Source organism: Bison bison, unplaced genomic scaffold (assembly GCF_000754665.1).
Source record: "Bison bison bison isolate TAMUID 2011002044 unplaced genomic scaffold, Bison_UMD1.0 scf7180017864291, whole genome shotgun sequence".
Classification (NCBI taxonomy): domain Eukaryota; kingdom Metazoa; phylum Chordata; class Mammalia; order Artiodactyla; family Bovidae; genus Bison; species Bison bison.
In genome coordinates, this window is record NW_011494863.1 from 11,214,583 (window position 1) to 11,230,455 (window position 15,873).

At 44.8% G+C, this 15,873-nt stretch overlaps 1 protein-coding gene across 1 annotated transcript in view; it reads right to left on the reverse strand.

Moving 5' to 3' along the window:
- The window catches only part of PDE6A (phosphodiesterase 6A, cGMP-specific, rod, alpha), a 126,417-nt gene that overhangs the window by 61,488 nt on the left and 49,056 nt on the right, over positions 1-15,873 (reverse strand). Inside the window, exons 2-4 of the mRNA XM_010850549.1 lie at positions 3,071-3,223; positions 2,361-2,450; positions 1,675-1,815 (exon numbers count right to left, since the gene is read on the reverse strand). Coding sequence (XP_010848851.1) covers positions 1,675-1,815; positions 2,361-2,450; positions 3,071-3,151 — 312 coding nt within the window. The 5' untranslated portion in view covers positions 3,152-3,223. The remainder of the gene's footprint in view (positions 1-1,674; positions 1,816-2,360; positions 2,451-3,070; positions 3,224-15,873) is intronic.

The following is a 15,873-nucleotide window of genomic DNA, read 5'->3' on the forward strand; positions in this document are numbered from 1 at the left end:
TTTTTCCTTTGTTGCCTGTGCTTTTGATGCCATATCCAAGAAACCATTGCCTTATCCAGGGCCACAAAGATTTACATCTATATTTTCTTTTAAAAAAATATTTATTTTTTAATTGAAGGATAATTGCTTTAGAGAATTTTATTTTCTGTCAAGCATCAACATGAACCAGCCATAGGTATGCCTATGCGCCCCCCACTCGTGAACCTCCTTCCCATCTCCCTCCCCGTCCCACCCCTCTAGATTGATACAGAGCCCCTGTTTGAGTTCCCTGAGTCATAGAGCAAATTCCCATTGGCTATCTATTTTACACAAAGTAATATAGGTTTCCATGTTACTCTCTCCATACATCTCACCTCTCTTCCCCGCCCCCGACCCTGTGTCCTCTCCATTGCTGCCCTGCAGATAAATTCATAGGCACCATATTTCTAGATTCCTTGTTTGTTTGGCTGCATCACATGGTTTTCAGGCTCTTAGTTCCCCAACCAGGGATTGAACGTAGGCCCTGGGCAATGAAAGCTCCAAGTCCTACCCAACGGACCACCAGGGATGGACAATATTACAATAGTAAACAATATTTATCTTTCTTTTTCTGACTTACTTCACCCTGTATAATAGACTCTAACTTTGTCCACCTCATTAGAACTGACTCAAATGTGTTCCTTTTAATGGCTGAGTAATATTACATTATATGTATATGTACCACAGCTTCTTTATCCTTTCATCTGTCAGTGGACATCTAGGTTGCTTCAATGTTCTAGCTATTGTAGTGTTGCAATAAACATTGGGGTACATGTGTCTTTTTCACTTTTGGATTTCCTCAGGGTATATGCCTAGGAATGGGATTGCTGGGTCATATGGTGGTTTTATTTCTAGTTCTTTAAGAAATCTTCATATCATCTTACATAGTGGTTGTACCAATTTACATTCCCACCAACAGTGCAAGAGGCTTCCCTTTTCTCCGCACCCTCTCCAGCATTTATTGTTTGTGGACCTCCTGATGATGGCCATTATGATTGGTGTGAAGTGGTATCTCATTGGAGTTGTGATTTGCATTTCTATAATAATGAGCGATGTTGAGCATCTTTTCATGTTTTTGTCAGCCATCTGTATGCCTTCTTTGGAGAAATGTCTATTTAGGCCTTTTTCCAACTTTTTGATTGGGTTGTTTGTTTTTCTGGTATTGACTTGTATGAGCAGCTTGTATATTTTGGAAATTAATCCTTTGTCAGTTGTTTCATTTGCTATAATTTTCTCCGATTCTGAGGGTTGTCTTTTCACCATAGGAAAGGTTTCTGCCCACCTTTGAGTGTATTTTCTGACAGTTTCTGAAGTTGGCAACTTTCTTCTTGCTGCATTTTCACCCTACATGGAAACTTCTTTATCACTCACCTTTACCACCTCATCATGCCTTCTTCTCACATGCTCATTTTTTTCCCTATGGACTAGGGAAGATATAGGTTATTTTTCCTCCCCTGTGCCCTGGAATGACTTTTCCTCTGTAGAGGCTGGTACTCCTCTCCTCAGTGTAAAAGACCTGTGAAAAACCTTTCATAACCTCCTGCCAGCCATTTCCCTGTGCAACCAAATTCATGACACAAGGCTGGGTTCCACCTGATATATAGCAGCTATATATTTAACCTATTCTTGGAAATGTCTGCTCTTAAGTGTTCTCACCTTCTGTTTGGTCATGTCTAAGAGCCCCACAGAGTATCTGTCACAGTTGAGGAAGGCACGGACTGTGTACAGGGCTTTGTGGAACTGCCTCTCAATGTCTGTAAGCTCTTCAAAGACTTTGCTCCCAGACCACAACAGTATCTGAAGAAATACAAAAACACAGTTAGTGTTCCTGAGGCACAGAACAGCAGCTCATAATAACCAAGAATAGCTGTCCCTGTTTTGTAGATGGAGAAACTGAGCTTCAGAGTGGTGAATAACGGGGCAGCTGCTATTGGATCCAACTCTTTCCAATTCTTTTATTTCCTAGGTTGTTAATAACAACGATGATAACAAACATTGACAGAGCCCAAGTATCCTACATACTTTATCCCGTAATTATCCCCATTTTTCAAAAGAGGAGGCTGAAGCTTGGAGAGGTTAAATGGTGTGCTCAAGGTCTTAGAACTGGTAAATGGCTTAGCAAGGATTCAAGTACAAGCTGGCTGACATGAAAGCTTATACGTGCAGTCACTCTGGGTTACAGCTTTACAGACATCATGACTCATGCACCCCAGGGATGCTGGGAGAGACTGCACGATACTTCCCAGGCACTCCTGTCACTACTGCCTTCTAGCTGAGCACATCAGTGCTTCAGGAAGAGGACACCTTCAGTCCAGTCCATTCCCTCAAGTCAAGCCCTTTACCTGGCCACGCCGAGTCTCACAGTTGTGCAGGTAACTCAGGTGGAACACCTTCATGATTAGATTTGCAAAATTGAGGTACTTGAGAAGAATCTGAAAATCAAACAGCATGAGGAGAAACAGATGAGAAGGAGAAATTCCTCTTCTGGCCACTTCTACCATCAGCCGATAAGTTTGAATATTTTCAAAGCTTCATCTAAGACAGTATGAGCAGATGGATCGTGGAAAGCTGACTCATAAAATGTTGCATTATGTGAGGGTAAAACTCACAGAATGTAGAATGTTAATGTTATTAGAAGTGTGTTCATGAGAAGTTGCTACTGTTCATTGAGTTTGCAGGCCCCGTGATAAGTCATGTATATATGTTATCCTGATGGCCACAAATGACCTCAAGAGACACTATAGATACTCTCTATAAAAGATACTATAAAACCAGCCCCATTTTACAAATAAGTAATCTGAGGTTCAGAAAAACGTGCCCAAGACAAACAGATATTAGCAGAACCAGAACCATTATCCCTACATTCTTATCTCCAAAGCCCAACATCTTAATGATTATCCTGTCCTGCCTCCCTCACAGATCATCAGACCACTAACTTCCTTGTCTTACAGAGGGGAAAGCCAAGGTCAGGGCAAATAGCAAGGGTCAGAAGATTTGTGAGCTGGGAGAATGTGCTGGCATGGCCAGCCCACCAGTTCCTAAGCACTCTTACCTCTTCATCATTCTCGGTGAAGTGGGGCCCATCCACTTTATTCACAGCCATGATTATGGCCACCACATCCTTCCCATTCATTATGGGAGAAGCCAAGATGTTCTTAGTCTGGTACTCTGTGAGGGTGTCCACGAAGTCACAGAAATGTTCATCCTGAAGGTAGACAAAGACAAGTATGAGTGCGCAGAGGAAGAGCAAAGACAGGAAAACAACCCAGAGCCCCAGGTGCCCGTGGTTGCTGTTGTTGTTCAGTCACTCAGTCATGTCTGACTCTTTGCAACCCCGTGGACTGCAGCACACCAGGCAACCCTGACCTTCACTGTCTTCTGGAGCTTGCTCAAATTCATGTCCATTGAGTCAGTGATGCCATCCAACCATCTTGTCCTCTGTTGTGTTCTTCTCCTCCTTCCTTCAATCTTTCCCAGCATCAGGAAAGATGCTGGGAAAGATCTTCACATCAGATCTTCACATCACTCCAAAATGTTGGAGTTTCAGCTTCAGCATCAGTCCTTCCAGTGAATATTCAGGGTTGATTTCCTTTAGGATTGACTGGTTGGGTCTCCTTGTAGTCCAAGGGACTCTCAAGAGTCTTCTCCAACACCACAGTTCAAGAGCATCAATTCTTCGGCACTCAGCCTTCTTCATGGTACAACTCTCACATCCATTCATGACTACTGGAAAAACCATAGCTTTGACTAGATAGACCTTTGTCAGCAAAGTAATGTCTCTGCTTTTGAATATGCTATCTAGGTTGGTCATAGCTTTTCTTCCAAGGAGCAAGCATCTTTTAATCTCATGGGTACAGTCTCCATTTGCAGTGATTTTGGAGCCCAAGAAAATAAAGTCTTAGTGTTTCCATTGTTTTCCCATCTATTTGCCATGATGTGGTGAGACCAAATTCCATGATCATCATTTTTTGAGTGTTGAGTTTTAAATCAGCTTTTTCACTCTCCTCTTTCACTTTCATCAAGAGGCTCTTTAGTTCCTCTTTGCTTTCTGCCATTAGGGTGGTGTCATCTGCATGTCTGAGGTTACTGATATTTCTCATGGCAATCTTGATTCCAGCTTGTGCTTCATCCAGCCCAGCATTTCTCATGATGTACTCTGCATAGAAGTTGAGTAAGCAGGGCGACAATATACAGCCTTGATGTACTCCTTTCCCAATCTGGAACCAGTCTGTTGTTCCATGTCCGGTTCTAACTGTTGCTTTTTGATCTGCATACAGGTTTCCCGGGAGACAGGTAAAGTGATCTGGTATTCCCATCTCTTTAATAATTTTCCACAGTTTGTTGTAGAGGTGGGGTAGAGAGGCTCCCCGTTCTCTTGTTGACAAAAGAATGAAGCCAGTTCCATCTACTCCTCATCAGGGACGAGGCTATTATAGATGATTTCTACCCTGGAAGCCTCCAAAATCCAGTAGAAGAAAGTCTGAAATACAGCTTATGAAGGGTTATGGAGATGTGAGCAAAGCACTGGAGGGACCCAAGGATGGAGGTGGAGGGTTGGCTTTGTCTGTGGAGGAAGATTTTGAGAAGGCTCTCTTCCATTGATGACAGTTAAATGTAAATCAGAAACCTGAGTGAGGAAAAGACCTTAGTGAATAGAATCAGCACAGTTGCCAGCAGGTGTTGCGTGTGGCGCTTTGCCTGCCTCAGCTCACTGTATTCTTCCCAATAACCCAAGAGATGGGACCATTAGTAGTTCATCTTACAAAGGGGGAAACTGAAACTCAAGATTAACATTACTTATTACTGTGTGTGTATGTGATTTGAGAAACTGCCCTCAGCTCTGCTGCTTCATCCAGGGAAGCTTCATTTCAGGGAAGCCTGGATAAGTGTAGACCTGGGTCTGGGTCTTTGAACCAGAGAATTTGTTACTTCCAGCTTTTATTTATTCATTTATTGGCTGCACTGGGTCTTCATTGCTGCATGTGGGCTTTCTCTAGTTGTGGCGAGTGGGGGTTACTCTTCATTGCGGTTCATGGGCTTCTCATTGTGGTGGTTTCTCTTATGAAGCACAGGCTGTAAACATTCAGCCTTCAATAGTTGCAGTACACGGTCTCAGTAGTTGTGGTTCGTGAGCTTTAGAGTCTGGGCTCAGTAGCTCTGGCTCACAGGCTTAATTGCTCTGAGACATCTGGAATCTTCCCAGACCAGGACTGAACCTGTACCCCCTGCATTCGCAGGCAGGTTCTTACCCACTGGGCCACCAGGGAAGTCCACTTTCAACTTTTTTTGCGATCCAGTTCTAGCACCACACAGCCAATCCAATGGATATCCCCATTCCACAAATCTTAACGGAAGCCCCGCTCTGTGTCAGGCCTTATGCTAAGCACTGGGGATAGAGGGAAGACTAAAATTCAGGCCAGCACACAGATGAATCACACAGAATTAACAGAATTCACACAGAATTAACACAGATGTCCTGTGTTAATAGTAACACAGGACATAAGGGTTGGCTCAAAGCAGTATGAGTGCAGAGGAGCACACACCTCCTACACCCCACCCCGAAGGCAAACTTGGAGGCCAGTATAGGGCGGTACAGTCTGGGTGGTCAGAAAGTGGGGACAGAGCGTGAATTGTTGTCTTAAATCCAAAAGAATCCACCTTTCTGTTTCTTGGTCACACTGCGAGGTTTCCCAACAGTCAGCGTTGCTGGGAACACAAGCCAGCTGAGATGTGTACAGTTCAGGCTGTTCTGAGAAGGAAGTGTATTTTGCAGAGCCAATTCACACAGCTGTGCTAGAACTAGAACTTTCCCACAATGCAGAAGTTCAGAATGTGGTGCTCTGCATCTGGGGATTCTTCCAGTTGGAGTGGGACTAAATAAACAGGCCCTGTTGTCGATGAAGCTCTCTCAAACCAGGTGAAGGGTAAAGGAATTAAGAGAAGCCTGTAGTGCTCAACTTGAATTAGTGTTGGAGGATTAAGCAAAATCTCTAAAGAGGTATTAACCATAAGGGTATTCCATGTCACTCTCTAAGGACAACTGATGAATACAAGCCTGAGTGAGACATGCCCAGATTCATTTCATCAAGTCAGTTCAGTCCTTCAGTATTCACTTCTGTCAAGGAAAGCAGTACTTGGGCCTTACCTGCATCTGAGGCCAATGTTACTAAAGCCACCAGTACCTTCTCTCCCACTGAGTTCTCAGCCCTAGAACTTTCTCATAAATAGCACAGCTGCCAATTGACTGGTGTCTGTATAATCACTGGCATCCTTATATTTTCAGCATATACAGTGTTCTCAGCTGTGTCATAGAGCCTCAACTTATCAGCGGCAGAGGGACCTTAAAGGCCACGTGCTAAAACTGTTTTGTTTATTTACTTTTTGTTTGGCTGTGCCTGGTCTTAATTGCTGCATGAGGGATCTTTTTCTTTGGTTGTGGCATTCGAACTCTTGGTTGCAGCATGTTGGATCTAGTTCCCTGATCAAGGATTGAACCTGGGTCCCCTGCGTTGGGAACACAGTTTTAACTGTTAGACCACCAGGAAAGTCACTAACCTATCTGTTTTAAAGCCTAGGAATCAGAAGTCGAGCAGAAGAAAGCCCAAGTCATTCATTCATTCAGTTGGCATTAACAGAAAGCCTTTAATGTATGCTAGGCAGTTTAGGCAATGAACAAGACGGGTGAATATCTTTCCCTAGTAAAGCTTCCACTCAAATGCGGTGGACAGACAAAAAGCAAGTAAACAGCTGCTTTGAAGAAGAGAAACTGGATGATGCTATAGCATGGTAGTGATGGTAGCGGGGGTAGGTTGAAGCTGCTCTGGTCAGTCCTGGCAGGTAGGGAGGCTTCTCTAAGAGGCAATGCAGAGAGTGAAGGCTCAGAAGAGCCAGCCAGCCAGAAGGGTATTCCAAGCAGAGGGCACGGAGGATGCCAAGGAGCAGGGGACAATGAACTGACTGATCTGAGAAACAGGAAGAAGGCCTGCTTAGTGAGGAGATTGGAGGTCAAGGAAGTCAGAGAGGTGGCATGCGTGCCTACGTGCATGCTAAGTTGCTTCAGTTGTGTCTGACTCTTTGTGACTCTATGGGCTGTAGCCAGCCAGGCTCCTTTGTCCAAGGGATTCTCCAGGCAAGGATACTGGAGTGGATAACCATTTCCTTCTCCAGGGGATCTTCCCAACTCATGGGTCAAACTCAGGTCTCCCACATTGAAGGCAGATTCTTTACCATCTGAGCCACCAGGGAAGCCCCTCAGAAAGGTGGGCAGAGGCCTTATGTGACAGGGCCTTGGAGGCCACTGGAAGAGCTTAGATTTTATTCCAAAGTAATTCAAGACTGCTTCTCATTCCTGGAAACCCAGTTTCTCTTTTCAAACATCCTCTGTGCCAAGCTCCAGTGTGTCCCATGATATCTATTTATTGAATGACTTTCACTTTCAATGATGTACTAGGCCCAGAGCCAGACAATTCATTAACTCTCACATCTTCCCTGTCATGTAGAACTCTCTCCTTCCCTGTTTTATAGACAATTCTCCTGCTCGTAAATGGCACAGTCACTGCATTCATTCATTCATTCACTGATACACTGATCGGCTCATTGATGGATTGATTCATTCATCCACTTATATTTACTGAGCACTGGGTCTGTGAGAGGCACTGGGTCTGCCAAGACCCGTAAGAAAGGGGAGGTTGTCCTCAGTGGGTTATCACTGTATAATGGGGACATTATGTAAAGCATGAATTCACAATTCAAGCCATAATGTGAAGAAAGCCCCCAGAGGATTGATGGTATCCTGGGGCCCCTCTGAGTGGCTTCATGAGCCTGTCAGTAGTTGAAACCTCTCTGAGCCTCAGTTTCCTCTTCGGTAAAATCACCATGTCAGACTGGGTCCTCTCTGAGTTTTCTTTCTGGCCTGGCATGCTGGGTTCCAGGTGTCATAGGGCGGGAAGGAGAGCAGGACAACCAATGTAAGAGCCTCTGGACATGACAGTGCTTTCAGCTTCAGTCTTCAGAAATGGGATTGTCACCGTCTAGAAGAAACTCACTGTTTTCCTTTACTCTCACATAACTACCATATTCACAACACTTGGCACACCAGATATGTAGATGCTTTTTTCCCCACACTGACCAGTTCTCTGATACTAGCTGGGTATCCAACAATTCAGTTCAGTTCTGACACTGTTTACCTGGAGAACAGGAACGTACAACTCGAGGGTTCAGTCCCTGAAGACTGCCCCTGCTTCGGATGCCAATGTCAAGTCATAGGCTGCTATCTGTGCTTCTGCCTCACTAACTGTAAATCGAGGTTCCAGTGACTCACTCCTTGGGTGTGATTACTTGCCAGAAAAGCTCATAGAACTCAGGAAAGTATTTACATTTACAGTCTTAGAATAGAATAAGTGTACTGATGAACTGTCAGATAAAGAGATATATAAGGTGAGATCCAGAAAGGTCCTGTGTGCCAAAGATTCTGTCCCCTGGAGTTGGGGTGTACACTACCCTCCCAGCACATGCATGTATTCACCAGCCCAGAAGCTCTCTGAACCCTGTACTTTTGAGGTTTTTTATGACAGTTTAATCACAAAGGCATAATCAATTATTAACCCCATTTCCAGCCCCTCTCCCCTCTTACGAGAATGTTGTTGTTTAGTTGCTAAGTCGTGTCCAACTCTTTTGCAACCCCCTAGACTGTAGCCTGCCAGGCTCCTCTATCCATGGGATTTCCCAGGCAAGAATACTGGAGTAGGTTGCCATTTCCTTCTCCAGGGGATCTTGCTGACCCAGGGATCAAACCTGAGTCTCTCGCATTGGTGCGTGTGTGCTGTCTCTTGAGTCACGTCTGACTCTTTGCAACACTATGGACCATAGCCTGCCAGGCTCCTCTGTCCATGGGATTCTCCAGGCAACAGTACTGGAGTGGATTGCCATGCCCTCCTCCAGGAGATCTTCCCAACCCAGCGATTGAACCTGCATCTCTTATGTCCTCCTGCATTGGCAGGCGAGTTCTTTACCACTAGGGCCACCTGGAAAACCCTCTTAAGAGAATAGAGGATGGGCTGAAGGTTTCAAGTGTCTACTCAAGGCTTGATCTTTCTGGTCCCCATCCAGGAGTCCACCAAGAGTCCTCTCATTAGAACAAAAGACCACCTACCACCCAGGAAACTCCAAGGGATTTAGGAGCTCTGTGTCAGATGGTTCTATCACTCAGGAAATTACAAGGGTCAGTTCTGTGTCAGGAACCAAGACAAAGACCAAATAAATATTTCTTTTTATAAATCACAATATCACAGCCCACTGGGAAAGGGCCATGACTTATTAATTCACTCAATAAACTGTAATGAGGAACCACTCTGTCCCAGGCCCTGGGCTAGTTTGGGGACCAGTAGTGGTGAATAAGATACGCAGGAACAGACAAGCCTTGTGGGCTTTCCCAAGGAGAAAGGGTAAAGAATAAATACACAGACATGCACTGAACGTCAAGTAGGGTTGCCAGATTTAGCAAATAAACACAGGATTAATCACATTTGAATTTCAGGGAAACAGCTTTCTTAGTATATCACGTGTTGCATAGGGTGTACTGTAGTGTGAGCTGGACACCCTTGGGAGTCGTTTGTTTTCATGTTTGTAATGTGAGTGTATGACTTAGGCTTTGATTGCTGACACCCACCTCAAAGATGGCTATCTGCCTATCTCAAATAGACACATTGTCAGCCACACACTAGTTAAAGAGCCATGCCACCTCCTCACACTGAGGCTCTTTTGTTTTAAAGATCTTGGTTGATTTTGATAACTGATCATTTGGAGCCACTTTTTGCTTTCTATTTTCTCCTACCAAAATTTCAATTTCTGCTCTTATGTTTTAAATTCGCTAATACAGAGTGAGCCTGTGAAACCCTCAACCCTCATGAAAGTCCTAGGCCAGAGCCCACTCTCTCCCTCTGTAACATGAGACCTTCTTGTACAGCCCCAGGTATGCAATGTAATTTCCAGGTCTTATAAGTAATAAGCCTTTGTTTTTTCAAAGTTTTCTGATCACTAGTGCTAAAGGGTATCTTGCATTCATCATAAGAACCACATGGGCTTGTCCAGTCACAGCATTGATTATTGACAGTTTAACAGTTATTAGCACAAAACACATACTAAAATAGTTCTCTGGGGCTTCCCTGGTGGTCCAGTGGTTAATACTCACACTTCCATCGCAGGAGGCATGGATTTTGTCCCTGCTTGGGGAACTAAGATCCCACATGCCATGCAGCTCAGCCAAAAAAAAAAAAATATATCTCTTTGTTTATCTAAGATTCAAATTCAACTGGGCAGCTTACATTATATCTGGCAGCCCTAATGACAAGTTGCCCCCGAGAAGGTCCCAAGGATAAGTAAGAATGTGTCAGAGCATGGGAGCCACATTACAACCATGGGAAACCCCATTCATGGTTTCACATTTTTCAATGCGGTAATTACAACCACTTTCAGGTTTTGGTGGGGGCTGATGGGAAGTGTGCTAAAGGCTAAGAGTATCACTTATCAGTGGTTCAGGGACCACCCACCCCCCAGTCTACACCATATCCCTGCTTCTTCTCCATCCAGCTCCCAGTGTCTGTCCACAGACCCCAATAAAGTATGATATCTCAAGGAGGAAGATATGTACAACTGAAGGACAGAGGCTTGCTGACCTGAAATGACATCACTCCAGGCCTGAGGCACACACCAAGGGGGCTGCCTGGCCTGAAAGCTTCCCGGGAACACAGCCATCCCGTCCAGGGTGAACTTTGGGGCTGACAAAGAAACAGCAAGCTTAGTGCAGGGGCTCATCAAACTCTCAGGGATATTTTAGGATCAGAGAGTCTACTTAAAATCCTCAGTCCCTCAACACCAGGGTCCATAGAAGCTTTCAGCACCTCTGTTCTGTCTTTCCCACAAACAGAATCTAAACTGAAAGCTCCAGAAAGGCAAGACTGGATTCCTCTCCAAGCCCCACACAGACCTGGTCCAGCATCTATTCCATAGAATAAATTCCTTAACAGCAACAACAAAGTAATAGCGATATTAACAAGGAGCAGAAGCTGTCAGTAAGAGCCTAAACTATGTGCTAAGAACTTTGCTAGAGGAGAAAGAATTATCTCATTTTATCCTACAACAACACTTAGAGAAGCTAGGTTTTCTCCCTCTATTTTACAAATTAGGAAGTGACCCCAAACAAGCTAAAGAGTTTGCCAAGGCCATGTTATTAGAAAGGGAGTCTTGATTCACACCCAGATCTGACCTCAAAGCTTAACATCTCAATTTTCTGCCATGTAATTTAAAAGGACCTTTTTTTTCATACACTGCACTTAGTTTAATGCACTCATTTTATAGGCCACGAGGAAGTAGAGAACAGCAGAGCAGTGAAAGGGTGTGGCACCAGTCCCAGTGCCTGAATTCAAATCCCTGCTCTGCCGCTTTCTGTGTGACTGAGAAAAGATTTCAATTTCATCATCTGTAAAACAGGGATAATCAGTTATAAGACTGTGACAACCCATGTTGGCTACAGTCTAGAGAGAAGTTGAAGTCTAGAGAGAGTTGAAGGGAGAACAGATTCCAATCCAGTTGAATGAGTCCTCAGGAGAGTTCCTGGGTGCAGAATTACCCTTACCCTAGGAGGGCCAAGGAGAGAGGAATCCCATAGGAGATCTAGCCCAGCACACTTCAAAGAAAACCAGGTTCCACAAAGGCCCAAGTCTATGCCTTTCATCTTGCCAAGTAACTCAAGGGACTTTCTAGTGGTCCAGTAGTTAAGACTCTGCCCTCCCAGTGCAAGGGGCCAGGGTTCCATCCCTGGTCAGGAAACTAAATCCCATGTGCTGCAGCTAAGAGTTTGCCAGCCCCAACTAAAGATTTTCCCATGCCATAACTAGAGGATCCTTCGTGCCATCACTAAGACCTGGTGCGGCCAAATGATGAATTAATTAATTTTTTTCAAAAAAGGAACCCAAGTCAAAAAGATGATCCACTGGAATTCTTACATCTGTGCATGTCAAGTCCAGGAAGCTCTGCTCTGATGCCTTGGTGACTTTGGGCAAGCCCCTTCTCAAGATCTGACTCCAGACTTCTCATCCATTAAACAAGTCAGCTGGATGAGATGATCTTTGAAGCCCCATACCTCCCCAACTTTTAATTTTAAGACCTTTAATCTGAAATTAGGTCAGAGGTAAGGGGAACACAAAGTCACAAAATGTCCAGGCTGGATCTTGGGAATGACTGAACACAGGCTCCTGGTTAGGTCAGTTCAGCAATAAATGAGACCAACATTGGCCTTGACAGCCTAGGGCAAATATTGGGTTGAGACAGGTGTTAAAGGGATTATTGCAAAATTACCTGAGTGTGAGTCTTTTTGCTAAGTGTTTGCTGAGCATCTGCTTTGTGCCAAACCTTTGCTATAAAGTGGACAATTGCTATAAAGTGGACAAACATTTGGTATAAAGTGGACAAACATTTGGTATAAAGTGGACGATAAGGCAGGCATGGTCCCTGGCCTCCAGGGCTTATTGTGGTAAATGGTTTTAGGGAGGAAACTTACAGAAGGATCTGAGAGGGTCTCCCTGAGGAAGTGAACTTTAAGCTAAGATCTGAAGGATGAGTAGGAGTGGACTCTGGCAGATGGTTATGGGGAGAACTGCATTAAATGATTTGCTGTAGGTGATCAAAGAAGTCTTTGTCAGAGCTGCCAGGAGAATCTCACAGAACCCTAAACTCTTAGAAGACAGAGCCAAGTGCTTAACCAAGTGGTCAGTTTAGCATTTCCGTAATGACTGCCAGCCTATGTCTCCTGACGCAAGGCACAAAGTACAAATAACATCACCTCTGTGATAGTCCTGCCAGAAATGCATAGCCCGAATCTAAACGTGAAGACACAGTAGACAAGCCCAAATGGAGGGACGTTTCTGCAGAACAAGTTGGCCTATATCCCTCAAAAACATCAGCATCATGGAAAACAAAGATAGATTGAGAAACTGTTTCAGATTGGAAACTAAAGAGACAGTGCTAAATGGGCATCATTGAGACGACTCGCAAATAACTGAATATGGACTGTTCATTAGATAATAGTATTGTAACGACTGTCACATTTCCTGAGTTTGATCATTGTACTTTGGCTATGTAAGAAATGTCCTTGTTCTGAAAATACACAGAAAAATTCCTGGGGTTAAAAGGACACATTGTCTGTGTTTGTCTCCCAAATGGATCAGAAAAAAATGGAGACATAAAGCAAATGTGGTAAGGTGAAAGTGAAAGTTGCTCAGTCGTGTCCAACTCTTTGAGACCCCATGGACTATACAGTCCATGGAATTCTCCAGGCCAGAATACTGGCGTGGGTAGTCATTCCCTTCTCCAGAGGATCTTCCCAACCCAGGGATCGAACCCAGGTCTCCCACGTTGCAGGTGGATTGTTTCCCAGCTGAGCCACGAGGGAAGCCGGGTAAGGTATAAACAGTTGATGAATTGGGATGAACAATATACAGTTCTTGGTACTGTATTTTAAACTCTTCTGATTTTTTTTTTTTTTCAAAATAAAAAGTTATCAATAAACAAATAGAAAGACTTCCCTGGTGATCTAGTGCTTAAGAATCTGCCTGGCAATGCAGGGGACATAGGTTCTATTCCTGGTCCAAGAGGATCCCACATGCCACAGGGCAACTAAGCCTGTGCGCCACAACTACTGAGCCGGAGGACCTAGAGCCCAAGCTCCGCCTACAAGAGAAGCCACCACAGGCCGCAAGGAAGCGCAGCCCTTCACTCACAGCAGCTAGAGAAAGCCCTCACAGAGCAACGAAGACCCAGAGCAGCGAAAAATAAATTAATTAAAAAAAAAATAGACGAGTAAAAAAAGAAAGAAAAGTGTCAAGTGGTCACCAGCCCAGTCTTGGTGGCTGACAGCTCCCTGTCCCGTATACCTCCCCTCCAAACCCCATGGAATAATGCCTCCCTGTCCCCCACTCCCATGGGGAAGAGGATACCTCCTCTGTGTTGGGGACGTTGACGATCTTTTTAGAGAGCGCAACATGGCCCACCACTCCCATGTCCAGGGGGAACACGATCTCCGAGTCAGGTGCCACCAGGCACTCCTCGAGCACAGCATCCTTGTGGACGTTGAAGAGCCGGGTGGCCAGCTCTGCGATGCCGTTCCGGGCCCTGTACATGAATAGGCTCATGCGGTCAGCCTGCAGCAGGAAGCACAACTTCTTCATGACATTGAAGACGCACTTCTCGGCCTGCAGGTTGTCCTGAAAGTCCCGCAGGAGGTCGAAGATAATTTCACTCTCTTCCACGCTGCTCAGCGGGTGGTAGTTGCTGAAGTCCACGGCTGCCTCCCTGGGTCCCAGCAGGTCTGAGATGACCTTGGCCCGGTAGCGCAGGTTGTAGTACTGTTTGGCAAAGCTGACATTTGAGTCCAGAAACTTCTCTACTTCCTCTGCCGTCACCTCGCCCATGGCTGGGAATTGCACTGCCTATTTCTGTAGATGGGGGTGAGGCTGGCCTAGACTTCTCTGAGTCTTGTTTGTGAACCTCGTTGGTGTGGCTGCAGAGCAGAGTGAGTGAGCTTGGGAGATTAAATCATTAATATTTCCCCAGAGCAAGGATTATGAGGATCAGGATGTTCTGGGTGCTTCTGGGCCCCAGATGGGAGAGGTGAGTGTTCTCTTTTCACCTTGGTCCGCTAATAGGAGAAGAAAATTTGGCACAGAACTGGCATTGAGATCAAGTAAAAGAAAACACCAAACAGAGAGGCTGCAAACTGGTAACACAAGACATCATACTGTTATAAAGATGCTTTCTTTGCCCTGTATGGTATTTTTCTTTAACATTTGATACGGAAGCCCATGTTTACTGTTTAACAGTTTCGTTTAGCTTCTCTCAGAGAATCAGAAGATCTAACAACCCCGTATCCAGTTTCTCTGTGGCAGAAATGGCTAGAGCTGAGAGGAACTGGGCATCCACCTCCTGTCCCTGGCCCCTCACCCCACTCTTCTTCACCTCTGTCCCCAGGATCCCCTAACACACGGCTTCCCTCTGCATGCTCACCACTGAGCCTGCTTCCCTTGTGTACATTATGGGCCAAATATCCACATTACATCTCTGAATTTGAAGGACCTTTATAAAAACAGGGCTTCCCTGGTGGCTCAGCTGGGAAAGAATCCACCTGCAATGAGAGGGACCTGGGTTCGATCCCTGGGTTGGGAAGATCTCCTGGAGAAGGGAAAGGCTGCCCACTCCAGTATTCTGGCCTGGAGAATTCCATGGACTGTATAGTCCATGGGGTTGCAAAGAGTCAGACACAACTGAGTGACTTTCACTTTTCACTTTATAAAAACAGCACCTTTCATAGTTTTTTTTTTTTCTATTACAATACACATGTTTACTGTAGAAAATACACAAAGAAGGCCCTTAGAATCACCATAATCCTGCCATTCAAAGGTAACCTTTAGTTAACATTTTTGTTTCTGTCCTTTCCGTAGAGGCTTAACCTTCTACTGTCCTTCAGTCCCTGATCTTTGTTTTGGCATTTTAGGGTGCTTTTGCTGGCTGTAGCCAGTATCTTCTTGGGTTGTCAGCTCAGAAACGCACACAATACTGTGGATTTTATCAGCTCCAGTGAGGCTCAAAATACCAGAATCCTCATTGGGTTGTCTCTCCGAACCCACCAGGGCAGGAAGAGAAGAGCGCGTTCTTTCTGGATGAAATATACTGTAGTGACTATGGAGATATATATATATATATATATATATATATATATATAGAGCCTGGCACACCTGTCTTATAAATACTGTGGAATGTAGGATCATAGACTGCGGTTGGCACTTTGAACTGTGTAAGTGAACT